At 47.6% G+C, this 25,726-nt stretch overlaps 1 protein-coding gene across 6 annotated transcripts in view; it reads left to right on the top strand.

Annotated features, from left to right (window-relative positions):
• The window catches only part of CTBP2 (C-terminal binding protein 2), a 132,238-nt gene that overhangs the window by 101,390 nt on the left and 5,122 nt on the right, over positions 1-25,726 (top strand). For 4 of the 6 annotated variants that reach the window (XM_059852192.1, XM_059852193.1, XM_059852191.1 and 1 more), the window contains 4 exons: positions 20,649-20,803; positions 22,370-22,514; positions 24,539-24,745; positions 25,332-25,546. In XM_059852192.1, coding sequence (XP_059708175.1) covers positions 20,649-20,803; positions 22,370-22,514; positions 24,539-24,745; positions 25,332-25,546 — 722 coding nt within the window. Of the gene's footprint in view, positions 1-17,051; positions 17,282-20,648; positions 20,804-22,369; positions 22,515-24,538; positions 24,746-25,331; positions 25,547-25,726 lie in introns of those variants that run through there. The other 2 variants (XM_059852196.1, XM_059852195.1) reach the window with 2 other exon arrangements.

The following is a 25,726-nucleotide window of genomic DNA, read 5'->3' as shown; positions in this document are numbered from 1 at the left end:
ACTGTTACCTGCAGAAGGAAAAAAAAAAAAACCAGGAATGGAGATGTCACCCACATTTGTTTTGTTCTCTGCCATCTTCTGAGTGTTTTGTTAGAAAGGTTTAATGAAAAAGTTCATGCAAGTGCATATATTTTGTTTTGTCAATGCAAGGAATCTTGATTAATATTGTGAAGGATGAAAGAGAGGATTCAGTGTGCACAGCAGAGAGCTTGTCAGTATCTAGACCATTCTGCTGGGCTGCTGAAATAATCAAGAATGTTTAAATGTCACTTTAGTTATCCCACCTGGCCAGCAGTTCTGTAATCTCTCCTATTTGAGCATCTTGGAATTCTTCCTCATGTTGAGCAGACCTGCATAAAAGTGGGAACTGTTACCTTACCAGCTGAAACATTTGGCTTAAGAGTCCTAAATTGCTATTTAATTCTTGTCTGCAGCGAATGTGATCTTGTTTCATCTGCAGTCAGGGCTAAAAGGTCCCAAAACCAGGATTACTAATAACTAATAACATCAGGGCAGTGCCAAACAGTTCTGCAGTGGAAGTTTTCCCCTTGGAGCTCATTTTTATTCAGCAGGGAAGGTTTTTTCTGTATTTGCTGTTCATCCTAAAAGCCCAGTCTCCCTTGGAGCAGTGTGGCATCTCCCATACCATGCTCTGGCCAGAGAGAGAGCCAGGGGATCACCTCCCTGCTGTGAGATAAGCAAGGTACAGAGGTACATCCCATGGACCAGCAGCCCCATGCTCTGGCTCATCAGTTCTTTTTCACTCCAGTTTTCTCTTCCTGAAGCTTGCATGAAAAATGCCAACAAGGTGATTATTTGTAATTTTTGTAGAATATCTTTCCAGAGGAGCAGTTTCCAAAGTAGGGCAGTGAGTCAAGTTCACTTGAAAAATTGTGATTTTGTCATTCATTTCAAGAGGAGAAGGATTTTTACTCCTGCAAAAGGAGCCAGCTCTACATCACTGACTTTTATTGCCTTTCTTAAAATTAGATCTACAAACCCAATGGTTTCTTAAGCAGGAGAAGCTGTATGTTTCATGCATTGGAAGCCTGTGCATTATTAAAAATAATAGGGTAAATTTGTCAAATGGATAATGAGTAGGTTTCTTTCTCTGTTTTTCAGTGTTTTAATGAGTGCAGGAAATGTTTGCTATTTATTTGCTTTCAGGTTTTACCAAGGAGCTCTGGAGATAATTGTCAAATTTCCAAGTGTGTATCAATATTTCATGAAGCTCTGTTTTCCCTCTGTACATTCACAAGTTTAGTCATTAGCACTGGGACTGATATTAACAGGCTGAAACAAGGCATGAAAAGGAATTCCACCAAACCCTTGCAAGTTTGAGGATTTCTGAAACAAAATTCTAGTCAGGTCTTCTGGGTAAAATAAATCTAGGTGCTGTTGCATGGTTTCAAATGTTAAATTTGTCAGAAAATTGCGTGTTTAATCTTGGTTTCTGTGGTTTGTGGACCTGATCCAGAGAATACCAAGGCTTTGTGTGTGTGCTCTGTGTGTTTGGCCTCATGCCCAGCACTTACCACAAATTGGGGTGTACCTTACAGAGATAGGATATCCATCCACGTCATCCTTTGGAAAAAAGCAAATTCCACCTTTCCTACCACCAGCAAACTAAATGATGTTGAATTATTAAAGCTCAAATTGCTTTTGGATGTGGTACCAGTCATCACTGATGCTGGCTATTTAGTGTGCTGTTGGCTGTTTGGATTTGGATTATTTTTGTGTGGTCTTTGAGGTGCAGTGCTGGCTGTGTGTTAACAACTGTTGTTCTGCTTTGGACATTTGCCCTTTATAAGAGGCTACATTTTGTATGTTGAATGTTTCTTTTTCCTTAATTTTTGAGATTTTTATGTAAAACTATCATATCCCTGTTCTCATTCTGATTAGGCACCTTATCCCAGTTTTTGCTCCTATTCATGATTTAAACCAACTAGCTCAGTGCAATGGTCTCAAGAAAAAAAATAACCTAGGAAATGAAAATTATTCATAGCTATGGACCCACTGTGCTTTGCTGTAGAGAGGGTGCAAAATTAATTGATAAATTATTGTGGCTTTTCAACCATTCTAAATGTTTGCCATAAGTGCTTCACCAGGCACAGCTGTGTGGTAGCAAAAAGTGAGACTTTAAACTTGATTGAACTGCACAAAGTCTGGAGCATTGATGTGAACTCTGAAAATGTGCAGAGAGCTGGAAGGTGGATGGAAGGAGTACCCAGGGCCTCTGAAACACAAAAGTGCTTCAGAGTTAGAAGTGATTTAAGCAGAAAGGGACCAGTGGTGCTTCCCTGGGGAGGGAGGGAGGGAGGGATGGAGTTCTGCAGGAAGGGCAGAGCTGGATGTTTGACAGAGGGGTTTGAAGATCCTTGAAGGTAGCAGATGTCAGAACTGGCCTGTCTATCAGTGTTTTGGGATCATTTTAGGATTTGTGGCACTGTGGGCTATGGTAAAGCAAAGGAGGTCACTTGTGAGCACAAACAGCAGTGTTAATCATGGTAGCAGTTCAGGAGGAGAAAGAGAAATGGCAATCATGTAATATTGACACAACAGGAGTGTGTGGAGATAATGAAATTGGTCACAGCTCAATATGACAAAGTTCCAGACTGTAAACAGAAATATTTGTCAGAGGGGAGACAGTGCTCAGGATGAAAAACGGGTGCTTTGCTGAGTAAAAATCACCTGGTAAAGGATTTGCAGCTGTGGGGGGTTTGTAAGAGAAATCCAGGGCAGTTCCGTTTGACTGCCTTGTCCTTCCAGGAGGAAGTTTGGAAGGTTGATAGTAAATACATTGTAACTTATGCTTAGCTCTGAAACTTAGCTTTGCTCTGAGCTGGACTCAAGAAGACAGGAGTAAGCAATGCAGTTCCCACCCAGCTTTTGGTGGTTTTTGGTTTGACCATTGATCTCCTGTGCCAGGTGCCAAGGGGACAGGATTCCTCTATGTGATGCTGCCTGGGAGAGCCTGGCCTTAGTCTGGACAATTTCCTGGGGAATCTCCAATTTCCTTTACTTCCACTCTGGGAAGTTCTTAGGCACACTGGCTTAATATGTCTCTTATTTGCTTAATCTGTTCATAAGGCACTTAGAGCCCCATGGTTCTTTGAAGAAGCACATACTGAGGGATGCTGGAAAACCCATGCTGCACACAGTGCTGGGAGCAGGCAGGGCTGGAAACTGCCCCACTGAGTCAAGGGGAGCAGCTTTCCTGCAGCACAAACACATCTGGAGAAGTGGGAGAGGAAGGAAGAAGGTAGGGGAGAAGAACAAAGAGGAGAATACTGGAATCAGCAACAGTAATCCAACCAAAATACTGCAGCAGGACAGAGGGTGCCCTAAAGGTAGCCAGTTTCTAGGAAAGTATTCCATGCTTGGGAAGAATGGTGCTGGTAACAATGACAAAAGGTTTGTGTTCCAAGTTTTTGGTACACTTCCCCTCTCAAGCTGGCACAGTTACACGCTTTGTTTGTTTGCCTCCAGCTCCTACCCTTTGTGGAGTTAGAAATACTCTGATTCAAGTCCATCCAAATACAGCAGTGCCATGCTTGGTAAGTGGGTCATGAGCCCTTGGGGTCTGAGCAAATATTTTTCATCAGAATTTGGCAAATGAGCAAGTTAAAATTCTTTTCTAAAAACCTCTCGACTCCAAGATTTCGCTTTAAGATTAATTTTCTTGTAAACAGTGTGTGACCTGTGCTTTGATGCCTTGCATTAAGCCACATGGAGCTCCTGGGTGTCAGTGTAAGGCAGTTATGGAGTTCTCCTGGAGTGATATCCATATTCTCCTCTCAAGTTTGGGATGACTCTTTCATTTCCTGCCTGGAAGTGCACAGTGAGGGTGTGCTGAGGTTTCTTTTTGGAGCCACATTCAGAAAACTCAACCTTACTGCTGCCATAGCTCTGTGGTCACCTCTCTGCAGCTCCTCAGCCTCCCTCACATCTGACACTCATGTTTTGTTTCATTCTGTGGCTGGCTTGGAGCAGGAAAACCCAAACCCCCCATGCTCAGTTGGGCAGGGAGGCTCCCATCACTCTGAGGAGCGTGCACAGCCCTGGAGGCCACAGCTTCATCTTCAATTACAGCGAGAGCATCTCAAGTGCACCCCTGGAAACAGTCCATGACCCCTGTTTCTCCTTGGCCAGAGTCCTGTGCTGAGGAGAGGCATCAGCATGGTGGTTTCCTGCTGCAGCCAAGGAGTCTTTTCTTCTCCCTTTGCCTTCCCAGTCTCCCCAGATGCTGCCTCTTCCCCAGGAGCTGCTTTGGCACCGGACATTGGAATTTCCATTGAGGGATGTTCAGTTGTCTCAGCACAACAGGTATCAGCTTCTTTCTGATCACAGGTGTCAGGTGCTGGTCACATTGACAGATCACATGTGTGACCAGCACAGGGAAAAACTGCTGTTTCTCTGCCTGTCATTTTCTTCCCTTTTCTGTGCAGTGTTTCTATCCCTGTGCTGGTTTGAGCCACACATGCTCTGAAATGTCTATTCTTAGAGAGTCTGTTGTGCTTTGTCTGCTGTTTAAAAAAGCTACACAGCCTTCCTGGTTATTTTTTTCCATCACCAAGCAGGGCAGAAGCTGAGGAGACCACCCACCACTGCTGCTGTGCCGACAGGGATTCTCAGATGCTGTTGAGGATGGGCTGCCTGATGCTCTCAGAACGTGCCAGTCCTCTCGTGGAGCACGCTGGGTGGTTGCAGCCCACCCTGTGAAATGCAGAGCCACAGTGGGGATGTCCAGGGGATAGAGTGACAGCTCGTCACAACCACACAGCAGTTCTGTATTTGACATCTTGAGGTCAAAAACTGTCAGTTCCTTATTTTTTACGGTGTCTTAAATTGCCTGGAGAGTGTTTTGAGCCTTGTCAAAATGAATTAATTAAGACCAAGTTATAATCACAAGCCTGTGTTGGTCTGATTCAGCAGCAGGACTGTGCTTAATTTTCAGCCTAATAAATACAAATGGTTTTGGAGGATCTGGGGGGCTGATAGAGCCTGTTTGTGTTTCCTCCAGAGCTACATGTGCTACAGTTTTTACTTGCTCTTTGCCTTGGCAGTCTGTAGCATTGTTTTCCTCCTCCTTAGGAACACAGCCAATTTTCTAATTAAGGAAATCACTCTGCAGCCATTGTCACTGTTCATTTGAGTTCTTTGTCCATACCAAAGTTTCCAGCTCCCCAAAAGATTTGAAGTCACTCCTTACTACTGCTGGAGGAGGACAGAAGTTGTGGCTTCAGGGCAGGCTCCTCCTCTTAACTCTGTTAAGAACCAGGCATCAAGCACCTCTGTGGGCAGCACATTCACTTCATAAGAGCTTCAAATCCACCTCTGGCTATGACAAATACTGCTGAGGTTATTTTTCTATTGGATTCATATATAAAAAAAAAAGTTACGAGACATAAATATCACTTTGTGCTGGGCTTTACTGCTTACTGGGCTTTGAGCCTAAAAGGATTTAAAAGTCATCATGCTCTCAGGGAAAGTTGTAGTGAGAAGGAGGATGTGGAGGGTTGCTCCAGCCAGCTGTTGTGATTTGGGAAAAGGCTTGTCCTGACTGATGGAAAGGAGAGTGGGACAGACAGAGAGGCAGCCAGGGCTGACACAGCCACGCCCAGTGGGATTAGGACCAAATTAGAAATTTGGCTTGAAGGGGTTTATAATTTCCTTTATATTGTGACATTAATAAATGCAAATCTTTATCTTCTAGCTGTTATCCTCCCTTGTATCTTTTGTTAATGAACATTGTCCTCAGTTCAGGCTGTGCTGGTAACTGGATGGAGAGGATAGAGACATTCGTGTGCACACATCCATGTGTGTTCTTGTGCTGTGCAAAAATACCTGGGGGTGTGAGGAGAGGACTTGGGCACTTCTCAGTTTTTGTGTGCCAGCTCCTCCTGTCAGCCTGGAATTGGACAAGAGTCCTGGAGACAATGCCACATTAATGCAGCACAGTTCAGTGCTTTTGGTATTTCACAGTGCAGCACAATAACTTCTTTTCTCATTTTGTTTCTGAAGTGCATCAAATTCAGAACATATGCACCACGTCAGGGCTGCTCTTGCCAGTGAGCCCAGAGAAAATGCTCAGATCAGGCCTGGTTGGTAACTCGGAGGGAACTGCTGGACTGAGAGATGGTGGGTTTAGATTAAATACTGGGGAGAAATTCATTACTGTGAGGATGGTGAGGAAGCTGTGGCTGCTCCATCCTTGTAAGTGTCCAAAGCCAGGCTGGACAGGGCTTGGAGCAAGAGGAAGGTGTCCCTCAGGGTGTTGGAAATGGATGAGCAATCAAGTCCTTTCCAGTCCAAGCCATTTTGTGATTCTGTGGCTCCTGCACAACTTGGCTTCACAGTGGAGGCCACGGTGGCCTGGTGCTCAGCTGGGTTGGGCTCTCCATCCCAGTCAATGTGCTTTCCATCCCAGATAGGTCCCATATGGAAGGGAGCTCTCTACTAGCCAAAATAAAGACACTCAGCAATCTGCCAGAGCTGATTAAAGCATGTAGTCTGTTACAGGCAGAAAGAAATATAGTTTGGGGTAGAGGATACAAAATACATTTGCAAGGCATCTGAACCTGATGCTAAGACAGTCTTTTTCTCAATGTTGTTGTTGCCAATAGCTTCTCTTGTGCTCAGACCAAAACTATTTAGGGTGGGACATTTGCTCCCTACTTTCTAGCAAGCCTGGTCGCAGGAATGAAGAATGGATTCTTTTAGTGGCCGCAGCTGGTTTGAATGATCCCCACACTGAACCCATTGAGTCCAGGCACTCCTCATGTGAATCACAAGGAAACAGCAACTGGGATTTGGTTTTTGTGCCTGACAGGGGCAGAAACAGCAGAGCAGCCACAAGTTGATTGCTTGAACCCAGGCAGAGGAGGTTGAGATGTGTTGCTGCCTGGGTGTCTGTGCTACATCCTCACCCACACCTCCTGCAGGGTCTCCAGAGAGGACAATGTGGCTGCACTCGGTGCTGATCCATCCTGTTCATTCAGTGAGGGCTGGAAGAGGAGTTCTTCAAGGATTGTGGCCCTTACATTGCATACAAAACATAAAAAAGTAATTTAACCCTTCAATGTCAGTGGCAAGACCTTGAGCAAGGCTCTGAGATGCAGCTGGACCTCTCTCAAGATCTGCTTCTTTTGAGGAACAGCAAAATAGCTTTTGGTAAGCTTGGGGAATCACTTCCAAACCCTGTGTCAAATCTACATCTCTTTTTAAAGGGGATCTTCTGTTGATTTTTTTAAGCTGAAGGAAAGTCAGTTTTGATTAGATATTGGGAAGGAATTGTTCCCTGGCAGGGTGGGCAGGCCCTGGCACAGGGTGACCAGAGCAGCTGGGGCTGCCCCTGGATCCCTGGCAGTGTCCAAGGCTGGACATTGGGGCTTGAAGCCCCCTAGGGCAGTGGAAGGTGTCCCTGCCCATGGCTGGGGTGGAGTGGGATGGGCTTTAAGGTCCCTTCCAACCCAAACCATTCTAGATTTTATATTGAGAGCAACTTCTAGTAAGTTTCTGCACAATAATCACCTTCCTTCTTCCTTCCAAAGGATGAGGACTTTGGAGAGACAAATTTTATCTGCTTGCAGAGAGGACAGCAGGTCAAGGAAGGCAACTCATGTTGGGCTTAGAATCAGGGAGAGATGTGGGAAAACTCTTGCTAAAAGTAATGAAATTACCAAATAGAAAGAGCTTTGATGGTAATTTAAAAGCCAGTTCTGTATTTCTAAGTATTCTTGGGAAAGTCAGCTGGCCACGTGCTCTGGGGTTTTTTCACAATACTGGGTTTTTCTTTGTATTACCAAAGGTATTAATTAGAGGAATAGATTACACTGAGTGCTGTACAATTATCTCTTGGGTATTTGTGGAATGAACGGTGCAAACTGTGTGAAACTGTGAAATGCTCATTTAGCTGGGTGTCTTGATGAGCACCATGTCTTACTTCCCCTCTTTGCCACGTCTCCTGAACCTGTTGATTACAGCCAGCAGGGTGGTTTTGTGTCAGTGGCAGCTCTTGGGGGGGCTTTGGGACCCCCTCACACAGAGGCTCAATGTAGGATTATTGTTGCTGCGGGAACCTCTTTTTCAAGATCACAGGGAGTTTTCTCAACACACCCAGTTTGATTTGGTTTGGTTTGTAATCTGTGTGACCTAATCAAGTGTATAAACATCTAGACAGGGGTGGGATGCTGGTGTATCCTTCTTTGCCAACAGCCTTCTGCTGCAAGGCAGGAAATTTTGTCAACTTTCTGAAATTTCAGTGCAAGACCCCTTTCCCTACCTTCCCCAATCTTATTCCCAACAGAGAAGTTAAACCTGATCAGTTCATTTTGCCACACCTCACTTTGGTGGGTTCATGGCTCAGTTTTAAGACTAAATAAATGAATTGAGACTCACCATACTACAGCTCTTGGGTTGATAGGTGATGGGTTTTATTGAACCAATAAAATATAGAAAATGGTTAGAGGAAAAGAGCTTACTGCAGAGATATTGTTCAGTGTGATTTACCGTTTTATAACTGTAGGCAAATGTGAAATATTTTTCACTGTCTTGGGTATACATTATTAGATAAACCTATATCCTGTGCTTACCTACATCAGCACTGTGATAGTGAAGAGACATAAAAATGAAGACATTTTCAGCCTATTAGAGTTAACGTGGTTTCAAGAGCAGTCAGTTTCTCTACAGTTTGGATTTTATTTGTCTCTCACTGTGCTGAGGACGCCTGCAGGAAATGCCTCCCAGCAGCTGTGGGAGCTGCACTGTAGCAATCCTTGGCATGCACAAGAAAATAAGACACCTGAAATATGAAGATTGTCGGCCTAAACACCAGCTCATGAAAAACAGAGAGAAAATACAGATCTGTGCAGGAATTCTTTGTGGAGCATCCTGATCTGCCTCCTTTGACTCATGTTACATTGCTGAGGTTACCCCCATGAGAAAAGCCATGGGGGCAAGGGCAGGGCTGCTTCAGGAGGTCTTTAAAGCTCCTTTCTGTGGCCAGAGGAGTGTGGTGGGCTTTGAGAGCTCCTGGGCCATAGCCTGGAGCTGGGACAAACTTCTGAAGGGAGTGGGAGGGCAGGAGACACCCCTGGAGCTCCAGGAGGGTGGTCGGCCCCAAGTACTTGGGGAGAGGTGGGTGTTGAGCTGCTGTAGCACAGGAATAGCTCATCATTCTTGGAATTGAAAAATAAGAATGTGCCAGTGAGTTATCTGGATTAATGAAGATGAAATGTGCTGCATAAATCCATCAGGAGTGTGATCGTGCCGTTATCCCTTGGGCTACTCTGGCTCACAAGGAGAAAAGGTTGATTTGTGTTTGTGGATGATTTTGCTTGCTCTGCCAATGCTCATTTTTGTTGTAGTGTGAAAGCCAGGGAGTGTGTGTTTCTTTTGCTCAAAGACAGAGCAGATTAGCAAAGATTCTTCTAGATTATCATCGTTTAAATAGCTCTGGTTTAAGACAAATGTTTCAACTACAATGACTTATTAGTGATACTATTTTAAACACTGATGATAAATTAGGGAGGTTATAAGCTCTATTACTCAAGGATCTGTGTAATATTTGGACATTGAACGTGGTTTTCCATAAACCAGAAGGCACTGGTGTGCAGCTGACCAGGCTGAGGGCCCTCTGGCTGGGCTGGGAGAGGAGGAGATGAAGCAGCTTCAGGGGCAGGGTTTACAAAATGATGGAGAGTTCAACCTTGCTTTGACTCCAGCCCACCCTGGGTGCAGAGGAAAACCCTTGGTGGGGTGAGCATCACTTGTGCTGCCACCAGGAAGGTCACAGGGTGAAGGGGCACTTTGGTGTCACAGCGTTGGTGAGCGTTTGCCCAAGTCCCCTGGTTTAATTTAAGATGTGAAATGTGTGGCTGGGGATTATCACTAATCCACAGGACGTTTTAGGGTCAGGGAGAAGGAAAAATGTTTGGTATGTTCTCAGCCATTCCCAGTGCATGCAGGCCCCAGGACAGCCCCACTGACAGATCTGCTGGGGTTTGCTTCAGCCTCCAAAGCCTGGGGAACACTGAGAAGGGGAGGTGGGGTGGCAGAAGCACCTCAGCTTCCTCCTGGGTCCTTACTCAGAGCTTCTGTCCACTGTACCAAAAAAATCACATCCCAAATGTCATTTGAGAATTTTTGGGAGAGTTTTGGCTGGTTCCAGCCCTTTTGGGTCCACAGGCTCTTGTGCAGAGCTGCAGCCCGTGTTTTGCAGCCAGGCAGGAATGCTAGTGGCCAGGAAAAGGCTGATAAAGAGGGAAAGTAGAGAATGGGAAAGTTAATCATTGAACTTTTTGTTATCTTTATTCAGCTTGGAAAACTGAAGCCAGACAAGGTTTACAGGGGGAGATAATATCCTTTATTAGAGCAACTTCTGTAGTTAGGAAAACCCCCACGTGCTTCTGGGATCACATGCTTTTCCTCAGATCTCCACAATTGCACATTGCATTAAAATTAAATCAATTTAATTTTCAAAAGGTTCAGCAGATATTTGAAAGAACTGAATTTAAAAGCAACTTAGAAAACAAAAAATTTCATTTGGTTTAATTTGATTTGAACATTTCAAGAAAGATTTAATAGCCCTGAATTACAAAAGACTTTTTTTTTCTGGCTGGAAGTTTACTCATAGGAACATGACATTTGTGTACCAAAGGGCAGTCATGGAGTCCCCAGCCCTGGAGGGGTTTAAGAGCCGTGTGGATGTGGCACTTGGGGACATGGATCAGTGGTGGCCTTGGCAGTGCTGGGAAATGTTGGACTCAATGATTTTCAAGGTGTTTTCCAACCTAAATGACTCCATGATTCAATGAAATTCTACAAAATTTCTACATTTAGTCTCATTTTGTGCAAAATCTCCATACCCATGGTAACACTCTCATTTCTTCCTGAAATACCCACGAGGCCCTTGGCACCTTCAGGGTGCCCTCAGCACAGGAGTTATTGGTGAGGGGGGCTCTGCAAAGTCAGAAGGGTGAGTTTGATATACAGAGTTCCCTGCTCTGAATACCACTTCTTTGTCCTCAGTCTAAAAAACTGATTAAATGATAATATTCTAAGATGCCTGAGTTTGTAAATAATCAGTGTATTGTTATTAATTAAGGTAATTTCTCTGTTCCAGGAGATAAGACATTATTATTAATAAGCTTTCCAGTGAGAGGTTTTGTGTGCTCACCCTGACCTCATGAAATCCCCAGCCTATAATTCAGTTTTGTGTTATTTTCTTTTTTCACTTTTGAGTGAGTGGATTTTTTCTTTTTCTTTTCTTTTTTTTTTTTTTTTTTAATTTTTGATAGCCTTCTATGTCATCCAGCAGACCAATTTAAAATTCCCTCAGTCCAGCTTAGTCTCAGCTGTATTAATGCATGGCTTGGGGGCACAGATAGCTGAAAAGGGCTGTATTGTGTGGCATCTCTAAAATCTTCTTTCTGAGAAGTTGGATAAAGAGATTGAGGTTTCTCAGGGGAAGTTTTGGGTTGTTTTTTTCTCCCCAGCTGAGTGAGCAGCCTTGCAGGTGGCTCAGAGAGGAGATGTCAGGCCAGGAGATGCTGCTGGACCCTGTGTCACCCCATTCCTGGTAAAGTTCCCAGCAGAAAATGCTCCTCTGGGAAGGTGGCTGCAAGCACAGTGTGGCATCCTTCATCATTTTCCTGATGGATCTCGGGAGACAGCTTTACAGCAATATTGAAAATAATCAAATATATTAGTTAGGGAACATGGGTTGAAGCAGGAGTGATTTTCTCTTCAATATTTTTTTCTGGGGTATCACACACAGAGCTCTGTCTTCTTCATGCAGTCATGCTTGGGAAATCCTGCCCGAGGTGCAACCAGAGTTTTTCAATATTAGTTGAACCAGAAAATAATGGAGTTCATGGAATCACTGAATGGTTTGAGTTGGAAGGGACCTTTAAAAAGATCATTTAGTCCAATCCCCTGCCATGAGCAGGACACCTTCAGCCAGGCCAGGTGGCTCTGAGCCCCACAAGGTGATCAGCCAACCCCTCACACTGTTCCTTGAAGGACAGAAAGGAGAACAGCTGGGGTTTGGTGGTCACTGCCGAGCCCGAGCTTTGTTTGCTCTGTTTTTATGGTTCTGGGCTGCTTTAAGTGTCAACAGGAATGTAAAGTGTGCCCTGTTTGTTTTTTTAAAGTGCAACCATGATAGACCCGTAAAGCTTTTGTTGTGAAAGTAAATCAACTTTAATAGCAAGTAGGTCGTAGTTAAGTGCTTTTGAATGTTGGTATTTAGAGGGTTTTTCTCACTTGGTTGTAATCCGGTGCTGCAGGGAAGTGAGGGTGTTTATCTCAGGGAAATGAGTGGGATTTGCAGCCATTCAGCACCTCCCAGCACCTTCCAGGGTTATTCCCCTGCTCACATAGTTCACCATCCTTTCTGCTCTCAAACCCCTCAAAGAGCAATGGGAGAGCACAGAGGAGCTGTGGGTGCAGGCTGGGATGGGGAAAGAAATGGGAATAAAGTGAAGTGAGAAACTGGGACACAAAAAAGCAGGAGCAGTGGGAACATGGCAATACTTGGCCTTCCTGGCTGTGCTGAGGGTTCCTCCACTGGCTCTTTGCCATGGAAGAGGGGTGGGGATGTGAGAGGGGAGAAAGTTGCCAAAGGTCCAGTGGCCTCAGCTGCAGTGTTCCCCTGTGGCTGAGCCCGGGCTGTGGGGGTGACCTTGCAGCAGGGTCACTGAACACACGGTTCCAGCTGGCCCTGTGCTCTTGGCCAGCACCCAGCAGCTATTTTGGGAGGTCTTAGAAGGGACAAGGCCTTGGCAGGACCTGTGGGTTTGCAGTGAGCTCTGGGCTCTCCCTGCAGGAGCCAGCAGGCATCATGGAGCGGGCTGTGGAGGAGCACACAGGGCTCAGGGACAGCCTAGGGACAGCCCATGTGCCCCTGGTGTGGCTCACAGGGCTCAGGGACAGCCCCTGTGTCCCTGGTGTGGCTCAAAGGGCTCAGGGACAGCCCCTGTGCCCCTGGTGTGGCTCACAGGGCTTAGGGACAGCCCCTGGAATGGCTCACAGGACTCGGGGGCAGCCTAGGGACAGCCCCTGGGGTGGCTCACAGGGTTCAGGGACAGCCCCTGTGCCCCTGGAGTGGCTCACAGGACTCGGGGACAGCCCCTGTGCCCCTGGTGTAGCTCACAGGGCTTAGGGACAGCCCCTGGGGTGACTCACAGGGCTCAGGGACAGCCCCTGGAGTGGCTCACAGGGTTCAGGGACAGCCCCTGTGCCCCTGGTGTGGCTCACAGGGCTTAGGGACAGCCCCTGGAGTGGCTCACAGGACTCGGGGGCAGCCCCTGGAGTGGCTCACAGGACTCGGGGGCAGCCTAGGGACAGCCCCTGGGGTGGCTCACAGGGCTCAGGGACAGCCCCTGTGCCCCTGGAGTGGCTCACAGGGCTCAGGGACAGCCCATGTGCTCCTGGCTGCCTGGCACTGCACTCACTGCTCGTGGCTTTTAACCCTTTGAGCAAAGGTGCTGGAGGTGTGCAGGTGGCTTGGAAGGGATGCAGTTATCCCTTGCCCTGGGTGCTCCCTGGCCCACCCACAGCAGTGCAGGAGGAGCTGAGGCAGCTGCCAGCTGTTCTTGGCACTCTGGGCTTGGACAGAAATTGCTTTGGGGAGGCTCCTGAAGTCAAGCTGGGCTCCCGTTGAAGGCTCCCACATTTCTCTTAAGGAAAAAGCCTGGGCTGGATCCTTGGGGGGTTGTTGTCCCTTCTGGCTGTAAATGAGTGACTTGAGATGATAACAGCTACAGGTGGACATGGAAAAGAGGATTTATCTTCCAAAAGGCTCTCCAGGCTCCCACCGTGCATAGCAGAGACAGAAACTCCTCCCATGCTGTCTCAAGCCTCTTCTGGGATCTAAACCTCCAGCAGATCTGAGGAATTCCAGCAGCAAAGCAGAGATGCTCAGAGGAAGCCCTGTTGCTTAAAAGATGGAGAGCGCTTTCTGTCCAGCATAGTAGGAAGGACTGATGTCAGTGGTTAGCAGCATCATTTAGTTCCTACAGCTAGCTCCCAGTGTTGCCTTTTCTTTGTTTTACATTCAGAATCTCTCATTATCAATGTGCAAATACAAGTTCCAAAGGTGCTGCTGGCACAACAACAGCTGGTGGGATTGAATCCTTTCCACTTCCCAGAACTGGGTCCAAGTGCTTGCTTTAATACTTCACCTTTTCTTAATTTTGAGAGAGTTTCTAGTCTAAACCATAGGGCTGTCCGTGGTCTGTCTGTGTGCTGAAGCCAGGTTTGCACCCCTCAGTGCTGGTGTGTTGTGGACAGCCTGGCTGCTGCTCTGGTGGGGGTCTCAGGCAGCACAATTCAGGCTGTCCCCATGCCAGGGCTGTCACTGCAAGTCGTCAGACTCATCTTTAGCCTTGATTTCAGTATCTCATATTCCAAAACGTCTTTACAGCCTCTGAATCCCTCGGGGCAATTTGAAGTTTGAGCAGCCTCCTGCCCAGATGGCCGATATCAGCAGCTCTCCCCTGGCAACAGCATCCTTCTCCTTGGGTTTATTTATTTTATCTTTTCAATCAAAAAACTAAAAATCCAACCAAAAACCAAAACAATGAAAGCTGTCCATTTCCTGGAGCAGCTGATTTGTTTTTTACTGCTGTAGTTTGTTTCTGTTTGGATGGAAGGGAGAAAGAGAAATGGATAAAGAGGACAGGGAGGGACCAAAGGAGAGCTGGAATGGGATGTTGTCCCTGGTGCATCCTTCCATATGGCTGGAATGTGTGGCTCAGAGGTGAACGTCCCACCCTTGAAAAATAAAGGATATATCCTGCAGCTGGAGTGCAGCACAGGAGGGAGTGCTGGATAATATCAGGAAAGCAGCCCACTGAGCACCAGGAGTCCAATTTGTTCCCCACACTGGGCTTAGTAATGGAGCATACTCAAGGAGAATTTATTGGTTGGGGTTTTTTTGCTACTTTCTCAATGGCTTTTTTTATAATATAAGCTGCAAAGCTCAGCCCTGGGCAGTGGGACAGTTTGAGGGTCTGTATGGTGTCTGAATCATAACCACCAAACTAACCCTAACTGAGCTTTTCTCCTCTTTCTCTCATCCCTCTCTTACAAAAAAAACCAAACAAAAAAACCCCAAACAAACAAACAAACAAAACCCCCCACAAAAAAAACAAACAAAAAAAAAAGAAACCCCAAAGAAAAAGCATACAGGAATCTGAGCTGCTCTGAGCAAGCAGTTTCTCTCCCAGGTGCTTCTTTTAGCTTTCTTGGTAGCATCCCTCCCTCACCACCCCATATGGCCTCTCCCATCTGCTCTGCCTCTCCCGTGCCCTGGCAGCTCCCACGGCCTCCCTGGATTTGCCATCCCCTCCATCCATGCCCTGCTCTGCGCTCTCCCTCTCAGGGTCTCTGCATGATCCTTGTGCCAGCTCATCCCTGGGGCAGCCCTGTCTCCCATCCCCTTGTGTGACCATCAGGAGTTTGATGTTGGACCTTGTTCAGCTCCTCTTGAAGTCTCTCCTTGGCATTTGGTGTTCACAGACACGGATTGACCAACCTGGCAATGTGGGAATAACCCAAACACCCACATTTTGATATAGAGCAGGGGCCATGCACTACTCTTCTATCACTCTTTCGTTGTATTAACACCAGTCCAAGTCCTTGCAGCTGTATCTGCAGAGCTCCTGGGAACTTCAAGTGTTTTAGCAATGATTTATGCTCAAGAGAAAGTTGTGCCTAAATCCCCTTGTCCTGTAGTCAGAGACTGGATTTTTGGGAGACTGACAGGTCTTTTGATACCAGTGTTACAAGTCAGTATCAGCTCCAGGTAATGAACTTTTGTTCTCCCTTTTCCTGCCCCCTCCTCCAGTTGCAGGACTGCCCTGGGGGTCCCAAAGCTCCTGCAGGGTGGGCAGGACCCATCTGCAGTGGGCTGTGTGTGCCACAGGATGATGCTGCTGGAGCCAGCAGGATGGTGATGAAATGGGGGCACAGTAACTCTGTGGAGAGGCAGTGCTGATGGTGTTGAACAGGAATGAGGTGCAGATTTTTTTGTTATTTTGGACAGGGATTGTCTGTAGCTGTTGGCAGTGACAGTGGCAACTGGAAAGAGGGAAAAACAACTGCTCCAACAACTGCTCCAAGCCATGCTCTGGAGATGGGGCACTGCACAGGGACAGCCTGCCCTCATTCTCACTGCACAGCAGCAGTGTCCTACATAGTCCTGACAGAGTGGGGGATTGGGATGACAATTATAAAGTCAGAAAATATCCTGGGTTAGAAGGGACCCAGAGGGATCATTGAGTCCAGCTCCTGTCCCTGCACAGACACCCTAACAACCCCACCCTGGGCATCCCTGGCAGTGCTGTCCAAACTGCTGGAGCTCTGGCAGCCTCAGGGCTGTGCCCATCCCTGGGCAGCCTGGGCAGTGCCAGCACCACTGGGGGAAGAAACTTTCCCTGATACCCAGCCTAAACCCCCCTGACAATGCTCCAGCCATTCCCTCAGGCAATGACATGGGGCTGCTTTTACCTATTTGGGACAAACTGGGCAGGACCAGGCGATGGACATGTCCAAGGAGATGTGAATCCTGCCAGCAATCGAGTGTCATTTCTGATGCTGAAAAATCAGTTGATTCACACAGCAAGAAAGAATTTGGCCCTTGGTTTCTGGGTGCAGCTGAGATCAGCACAGCCCTTGCTTTCCCCAGTGCTTTGTGTTTGTTTTCGAGGTGCTGCTGCTCAGGGCTATCAGCCTTTTTCTGGAGCCACGCTCTGCATGGAAAGAAAGGCATGTTTCATTTTTAAGTTGGGGGAAAAAAAAAAAAGCCACGCACACAAAAAACCCAAACAAACATAAAACACAGTGTGGCACAGATTAAATCCATTTGAGACAACTCGAAAAAAAACCCCGTCATATGTGCAAGTCAATAGGAGGAGGGGAGTGGAAGGGGGAAAAGCAACTGTGACATATACAAACCCTTTAGTGTGCATAGCATAAGATTTTTTGGCTGGCACTCACATGATTTTATTCAAGGGCTGGGAAAGAACTACGATTAGTTAAAAGCTTCGGCAAAGTCTGGAGGGAGTGCTCTGAAGAGTTGGGAGCCGCGCAGAGGTGACTGTAACTCCTCTCGCAATTTCAGACCATTCTTCTGGGGCTCAGGACAAAAGCCTTTTCTTTTCCCTCCGTGTTCAAAGAGACATTTGTCTTGAGATGTTGCAGCTGTGGGCCGCGGGATCGCTTGTTTGAAGATACCCCCTCGTAGACGAAAGGAGAGGCAACGCACTGAAAAGTGGTAGTATTTTATCGTGTGTGGGTCCCCCCCTTCCTCCTCCCTTCCTACTCCTCCACTGCCATGTGTGGTTTTTAATAAGAAGAAGAATGTGGAGGCAACATTTTCCAGGCAAGGGGAAATTTCCTGTTTCTTTTCTGTTTGTTTAATAAAGTGTGTAGTTGACTGTAAAACTGTAGCTACTTGGTTGTGAGCGGGTAATTCAGGCGAGTGTCAGGATCGCTTCTTGATGCACTTTTATATACTGCAGGGCAACATGTTTAAAGCCTTTTTTTCTGTTTTCCTTTTTTTTTTTTTTTATTTTAATGCTGCATGGCGCAGGCAACTGAGATTAATAAGAATTAGGCAAATGGCTTCTGCTTTTGTTTCGGTGAGATAGTACCAGCCGTCTTGCGGTCACACAAAGGCTGCCATTTAGCAGGGAGCACTCCCTAATTCTCTTGGCAGGGGTGCCTTTGGGATCGGATACAAGTGGGTGGCAAAGGGGAGGAGCGGCAGGAAAGGACAAGCAGGCTTTGTGTATTAAAAATGAAACAAAAGCACTTTATACGCGGGGCTGCGTGCAACAAGCGGCGCTGCCTGTGAGCCGGGGTGGAGTTTGAGTTCTCTGTGGCTGCAAAACCTTGCTTTTTTTGCCTCTTCTTTTTTTCTTTTTTTTTTCCCCCCCCCCAGTAAACCATTCCTCCTCTCCCTCTTTCTTAGCCAGCTCTCCCCACACTGCTGGGCAGGCTCCACAGGCGGCTGAAAACGCCTGAAAAAATGTATTGAACAATACTTGCCCCAACTTTGCAGGAACAGCTGGGGGGGTTCTCCACAAAAATCAGCTTCAGATGGTGTGGGAGGCACCGAAATTGGGAGGCAGAGCTGCTCCCACCCCAGCCCCAAGGAGAGCTGGTAACCAGCTCCACAGGGGTGGCGATGCTCGTGGTTTACACAACGTTGTACCCTCGGTTTGGCAGAGTGAAAGGGTTAATGGCTGCGATGTTTTAGCACAATTTCGGGAGGAGTGGCTGCTGTTTAATTACTTTCTGATCCCTGGCACACCTCGTTCTCAATGAAGCAGTCGCCTGCAGAACAAACGTGCTGTATGAGCCGGGTGGTTTGGTTTTGCCAGCCCAAATGTGTTGGTTTGGATGTGTTTGTGCAGAGGTGGGAACCAGGATGGTTCCTGGATGCAGGATGGTGGAAACACAGTGGGAGAGGTGGGCCAGGAAAACAGAGCACGGTTTAAGCTACAAACCTGCCAATGGTTTTCATTAAAACGTAATTTCCATACATTATGCACTTCATCCTGTACTGATTTGCTTCAGAACTTTCCTTGTCAAGCTGAAATAAATTTCCTCCTTAAAGTAGGAGAAACAAGAGCAGTTCCTGTGAGTACCTCACGGGTTCCAGCCACATTCATCCTCAGTGACTGCACTTGAGTGTGTGGGCAAGGGTGACGTGCATAAGAAGCCTGTGTCATCATGCACAATTACATCCCTAATCCCAAGCAAAGACACAGATGCTACTTCAAAAAAAAAAAACTGAAAAGGAAGAAAAAATAAAAGCTGTGTTTCGTTTGACTTTGAAAGAAGCTTATGTAAGGGCAGCATAATAAACCTGTTATTTTGGGGCATGGATTAAATGTCAAAGTTTCAGATAACCTGTAGTTTCATCTTCCACCTGCCACGCTCACAGGAAGCCAGTCCAACCTCTGTGTGCCCACTGCTCTGCCTTCAGGATGGTCCTGGTCCCTGATGGGCACTGGGCTCCAAGCTTGGGGACAGGGCTGGTGGCCACTGGGACTGGCACCATGGCCACCTTGGCCCTGCCCTAGATTCCTTTTTGTTTGCATTTGTGGTGTGAGGCTGGCAGGTGATGCTCTAAGCCTTGGAGATCATACACATTAGAAAGCATTTAAGTCAGTGTTATAATTCACTTGCTTGTTAACCTGAGAAAATAATCTAGCTGGGGTGCAGTGCTGCCCAGAGGGATTGTGTAAGCACTCAGAGATTTGGCCATGTTTTTATTCTTGCTTATCTGCTTATCACAAGCTTCTTTCCCTTATCCAGATCGTCTCAGCACTCTACTCTGCCTACTGACACACTTGCACTCCCATCTGGATGAAATGCAGGCAAACATAATGGATTACTTCCACTGATGGAGACCTCAGTAGGGAAGGGGGAGGGAAGGACCAGTTCCAAAAGCGCCCACCTGTAATGCTGAAAACCTTCAGTCGGGTCTGCTGGGTTAGTTGGTTCTTCATTTCTTTAGGCACATTCAGTAGAAGAGGAATGGAAAGCCACTAAACCCACTCCATTTAACCTGCCTGTTTCCATGGAGTTATTTTTTCCCATGTAAAATGAGTGTAACTGTGTGAGTGTAGCAGCAGTGCAGGATCCCTTCCTGGGACCACGCTCTTGGTGCCCACAGGTCTGGGGTTCATCACTGTGGCCAGCAATGCCCTTGTCTGTAGCACCCACATCAGCCGGGGGAGATTCCCCCACAAAATACCCCAAAACAGCCCCTGGAGTGCCCTCAGCCAAGCTCTGGGCTTGTTCCCCTAACCAGCACAACCACTGCATTTAAAGGCCAGGCAGATGTTGGCTGGTAGCCCTGGCAGGTTCTTGTGCAGAAGTGAGGTTTGGTAAGGAGCAGCTCTGCTGGGACTGCTTCTGTGAGGGTTTGGGGAATCAAGCCCAGGCCCTCAAGCTCCAGCCACCTCATGGTGCAGCAGCAGAAATAAAGCATCACATTGTACCCAGAGCACCTCAGGTCCCTCATCTGTGCTCTGCCCAGAAACTGCCTGGGCCGCTGAAAAAGGCACCTGAGATATTTCATAGGGTCCTAATATAATAAACACCTTTACTGAAAGGGTGGTGTAGAGATTTCTAAGTGACTTGTCCCAAAATGAACCAGTTAATCCCCAACAGAGCAATAAATAGGATATAAAATTCAGCCTTCTATGGCCCTTGGTGGCAATCAATTCCTTCCTCATCTCAGAGGAGAATGTTGGGTTAACAAAGATGAATTTTGCTGTTCCCATGAAACCTTTGGTAGTTGGTAATACATCAGTGTATAACCTTCTGTGCTAAAGAGATCTTCAGTGTCCTGCTCTTCCCGTGATTTTCCAATAATCCTATTTTTGGAATGATTCTCTGTTGGACTTGTTTTCCTGAGGTGATCAGAATGGTGAAGCCATTCCCTAACAAACCAGGGGCAAACCCGCAGCTGCGTTCCCAGAGACTGTCGCAGTCCCTTGGCCAGACTTCACCCCGTGTTGCTGTTACCCCTGGCCCTGCTGTGTCACCAGGATGTCACCAGGTGCTGCTGCCCCTGCTGTCCCTGGCAGGGATCCTGCTGAGGGTAAGCCCCGCTGTGCCCGCAGGTATCCGCCCGCAGATCATGAACGGCCCCATGCACCCGCGGCCCCTGGTGGCACTGCTGGATGGCAGGGACTGCACCGTGGAGATGCCCATCCTCAAGGACCTGGCCACGGTGGCCTTCTGTGACGCACAATCAACTCAGGAGATCCACGAGAAGGTACCGGGAGAGCTGGGGAGGGTCGGGGACAGCAGGGGCTGGGATCTTCCATGTCTGTAGGGCCTGAAGGGGCTCCAGGAGAGCTGCGGAGGGAATGGGGTAAGGGGTGGAGGGACAGGACACCGGGAATGGCTTCCACTGCCAGAGGGCAGGGATGGATGGGATATTAGGCAGGAATTGTTCCCTGGCAGGGTGGGCAGGCCCTGGCACAGGGTGCCCAGAGAAGCTGTTGTTCCCCCTGGATCCCTGGAAGTGTCCAAGGCCGGGCTGGATGGGGCTTCCACCCTGGGACAGTGGAAGGTGTCCCTACTCATAGCAGGGGTTTGGAAAAATGAGCTCCCTTCCAACCCAAACCAGTCTGTGATTGTTTGATTTTTGAGCAGAAAGTGTACAAAGCTGCACTTTGAGTCAATCAGCAGATAACATCAACAAAAGCCACTGCAGATTAAAATTCATCCAGGCTGTTTCAGAAGCCAGATGTTATTTTGGAAAAAAAAGTCACTTTATCTCTTTGCATCAGGTTTTTCACATCAATGTTATTAACGTTTCTCATGTTTTTTGAAGTCCGTGGTGCTGCTGCTGTGGCTTTGCTGACACCACCCCAGCTGCAGCTGGTGGGTCTTCACAGGTGCTCCTGCACCTCCAGCAGCTCCTCCCTCTCCAGAGGGAGTGGAGGAGGTTTGGGAATCATTCAGGCAGATCCATGCAGTGTGGATGAGTGTTTCTGCTTGGAAGCTCAACTGCATGCAAATACTTCCCTTAAAAGTATTATTTTAGATACCTCAAATGAGGTTTGAAGTGATGAGAAATCACTTCCAAGATCTGAGAAAGAGAAAGACAAATAGCATCAGTGCTGGTCTTTGCAGATACTAAATTTGTGGGAAGAAGAATGGGAGTTTTTTGTGAGACATTAATAGATAAGCCATGCTTGCGGGGTTTGGATGGGTCTTGGGTTTTTGGAGCTCTGAGGTAGGGTGTGGTGAGGGCAAATGAAGGTCTGGATCTTCACTGAAGGGGACAAAGCCTAGCCCTCTGTGACTGTCCAGCCTCTTCTCAGGTCCCCTTGAGAAGAGCCAGGTAAGGTAGATGTGACTGCTGTGGCCAGGGTTTCACATGCACAAGGAGGTGGAGGCGTTAGGAGTGCCACACAGTCCTGTTCGACCCCAACAGACACTGCTGCAACACCTAATTCCTTTCCAAAAGCAGAATTTCTGCTGCTTGGAAACAGAGGGGTTTGCAGATAACTGCCTGGAAAAGGGTCCAGGTGAGAGACAAACGTGGTTTTCATCTGCCTGGTGTGCTCAGGTGTAGCATCATCATTTCCAGACGTTCACCAAATCCATTCCCAAAGCTCTTGGTGGGTTTGATGACACCTAGCTCAGACAGCAGGTCAGCAGTGAAAATGCCCAACTCACTGGGTCATATTCCTGATTCCTGAGCTGCAGGTGTCCTCCCAGGTGTGCTGGTGGCTCCTGACTGCCGTGTTTGTTGCAGGTGTTGAATGAAGCTGTGGGGGCCATGATGTACCACACCATCACCCTGCCCTGACTGCTGTGTTTGTTGCAGGTGTTGAATGAAGCTGTGGGGGCCATGATGTACCACACCATCACCCTGACCCGGGAGGACCTGGAGAAGTTCAAGGCCTTGCGGGTCATCGTCCGAATAGGCAGCGGCTACGACAACATCGACATCAAAGCTGCTGGGGAGCTCGGTAGGTCCCAGCTCTGCACCCTGACTCCTTCCCCTGTCCTTCCAGTCCTTTAAAATCAGCACAAGGAACTGCTGCTTCCATGGGACCATGCTGGCACAGCAGAGTTCCAGGCAGGACCTCCATTCAGCCCCTAAAGTTACAAGTGCAGTTCACATTTTTTGCACACAGAGAATATTATGACAAGAAAACTTGACCATGGAGTGAACAAAACTGGGCACTTTTAGAAGGCAGCTCCTGGGTCCATATTGTGTTAAATTTACCCTGTCTGAACCCCTCATTCCTGCACTGTTCCAAGTTCCAGGTGCCCCCTCATACCGCTGGATATTTGTATGGCTGTTCTATTTCTGGCACAGGAGAGTTGATAGAGCTTTAGAAAAATTGGAGGAAGGGTGTTTTATTATGTTTTGTTAAGCAAGATCAGTCTCTTGATCTGAGCTGGTTCTCTGAGTCATGCCCGCTCTGCTGGGAAGGCGTTGTGTTGGATGGTGGGGCAGGAATTGTGTGTAGGGTTGTTGCCACCTCCTTTGCCATCTCATCAAAGGTGCCTCAGGAACTGGAAAAGTGCTTTTAGTGTGCATTGCCAAAAACAGGGAGGGTCACGTTGTAAGACAGTGCTGGGGCCACCCAGTTTCCAAACTGGTTTGGGTGGTCACAGAGACTTTTGGCTGCACACCCCCAGCTCCAGGAGCTTAATTGTATCCCTGGTGTCAGCAGCTGAGTTACAACAGGCTTTACTCATCTGATCCCAGGATCCAGTCTGTGAAGCAGCCCCGCAGTGGTGTTTGGGATATGTTGTATTAAAGGTTATCTCTGGGGAAGTGAGGAATAACAGCCATTCCACCTGAGCTGTTTTACAGAGATAATTGCAATAAGAGAGTCTCAAATAGTCATTCCTAAAAAAAGCAATTCTCAATATAGTGAATTGTTTTCTTTTTTCAAGAGGAGAACAGTGTCTCCTCAATGTAATGGTTTCTTCATGTTTTTAACTCTTATTGTTATTATCCATTATAACAATGTTCTGAGGCTTTGAACATCAGGAAAGGAAAGATATAACGAATAAAGTAATGGGATACTGCAGCATAATCCTTCTTTTTTTACTTGGCAAATTGGGTGGCCAAATGATGTGGTTCCAAGTAGAAAATGTAATGACTCCCCACAAATGTAGCATAAAGTTTAATTGGTATTGCTTTCCATAAGGTGGTTTTTAAACTGTGCAGTCAGTCAATGACCAGTGCCTAAACACTGGTGCCTGGGCTGGGCTGGACTGGGCACCAGTTTGGACCCATTAAAAGGCACCCCCAGAATGGGATGATGGGGATGAACCATCATTCATGGGTGTTTAAGGGGCACAGAGTGTGGTTTTTTGTGAGCTCCCCAGAACGAGGTGAGAGATGAGAATTTGGCTACATGTTCTTAGAAGGGTGATTATTATATATTATATTATATTATATTATATTATATTATATTATATTATATTATATTATATTATATTAATTATATTATATTATATTATATTATATTATATTATATTATATTATATTATATTATATTATATTATATTATATATTATGCTATACTAAAACTATACTAAAGAAAGAGAAAAGATACACCAGAAGGCTTAACAAGAATGAATAATAAAACCTCATGGCTGATTCAGCGAGTTTGACACAGCTGGCTGTGATTGGTCATCAATTAAAAACAATTCCCATGGAACCAATCAAACATTCACCTGTTGGTAAACAATGTCACAGCCACATTCCAAAGCAGCAAAGGCAGGAGCAGCAATCAGATCATTCTTGTTTTCATTCCTCTCTGAGGCTTCTCAGCTTCCCAGGAGAAAATCCTGGGCAAAGAGGATTTTTCAGGAAATATCACAGTGCCACAGTGTAAATCCCAGTGTAAGGAGCCTGTGGGCAGGACAGCCGGGAGTCACCCCATTGCACAAAAGGGTGCCTTAGCCAGGGGAAGGAGCCGGCAGGGCGCCGGGCAGGGCTGTGTGTGTGATCTGTGTGTGGCCTCCGCAGGGATCGCCGTCTGCAACATTCCCTCGGCGGCCGTGGAGGAGACGGCCGACTCCACGGTGTGCCACGTGCTGAACCTGTACCGGCGGAACACGTGGCTGTACCAGGCGCTGCGCGAGGGCACGCGCGTGCAGAGCGTGGAGCAGATCCGCGAGGTGGCCTCGGGAGCCGCCCGCATCCGCGGGGAGACGCTCGGCCTCATCGGCTTCGGTGCGTGCCACGCGCGAGGGCGGGCCGCTCCTGAGGGGCTCAGCGCCTCTGCGCGGCCCTGGGAAGGACCCAAAAGGAGCGTTTCCAAAAGCAGAGGCACCACGGTGGATCGGTGTGAAATGGGGAGGACACCTCTCGTGGGTTTTTGGGGAAGGAGCTGTTTGTGAGCTGTGGTTGAGTCCTTGCAGGAGCGCTGGTGAAACGCAGTGGTGTTGTAGAGGAGCCACAGTTCTAGAGGTAGAGCTGCTGGCCTCTCCCAAAAATACCCCATCCCTGAGCCACAGCTACACCAGCCCGACCTTCCTGAGCCACTCTGGCCTGCACAGTGTAGGCCTGCCCTTTACAGGGCTGTGTAAAACAGAGCTTAAGTTCAGCCACAGCTGTAGAGAGTTTCAGGGTTGGAGGTGGGATCAGCAAATTAAATGCAAAAGCTTGTTTAAATGGGGAAACTGAGGCAAGGCAAGGGAATGCCTGGGAAGCCCAGCAGCCTCCAGGGGACAATCCTCAGGTCCTGCTGGGATCTCAGCCTCATGGACCCAGGGAATGTGGCTCAGTTAACTCGCCCTGTCCCTTCCCTTCGGCACAGGTCGCACTGCGCAGGCGGTGGCGGTCCGAGCCAAGGCCTTTGGCTTCAACGTGATCTTCTATGACCCGTACCTGCAGGACGGCATCGAGCGCTCCCTGGGCGTCCAGCGGGTCTACACCCTGCAGGACCTGCTCTACCAGAGCGACTGCGTCTCCCTGCACTGCAACCTCAACGAACACAACCACCACCTTATCAACGACTTCACGATTAAGCAGGTAATTAATTCACCGAGGAGAGCTTTGGTGCTGGGCAGGGCCTGAGTGCAGGAACTGGCCACAGATCCCTCAGCTTCCCCAGTGAGCCAGCAGCTCCAGAAGAGCTGCTTGCACCCAGGTGTGTCTCCCCATGGTGCTTAGGGGGAGCAGTGTCCTGCCAGGTAAATGATGCCCATCCCT

The sequence above is a fragment of the Haemorhous mexicanus genome, chromosome 7 (genome assembly GCF_027477595.1).
Source record: "Haemorhous mexicanus isolate bHaeMex1 chromosome 7, bHaeMex1.pri, whole genome shotgun sequence".
Taxonomy (NCBI): domain Eukaryota; kingdom Metazoa; phylum Chordata; class Aves; order Passeriformes; family Fringillidae; genus Haemorhous; species Haemorhous mexicanus.
This window is presented reverse-complemented; position numbering and strand designations above follow the sequence as displayed.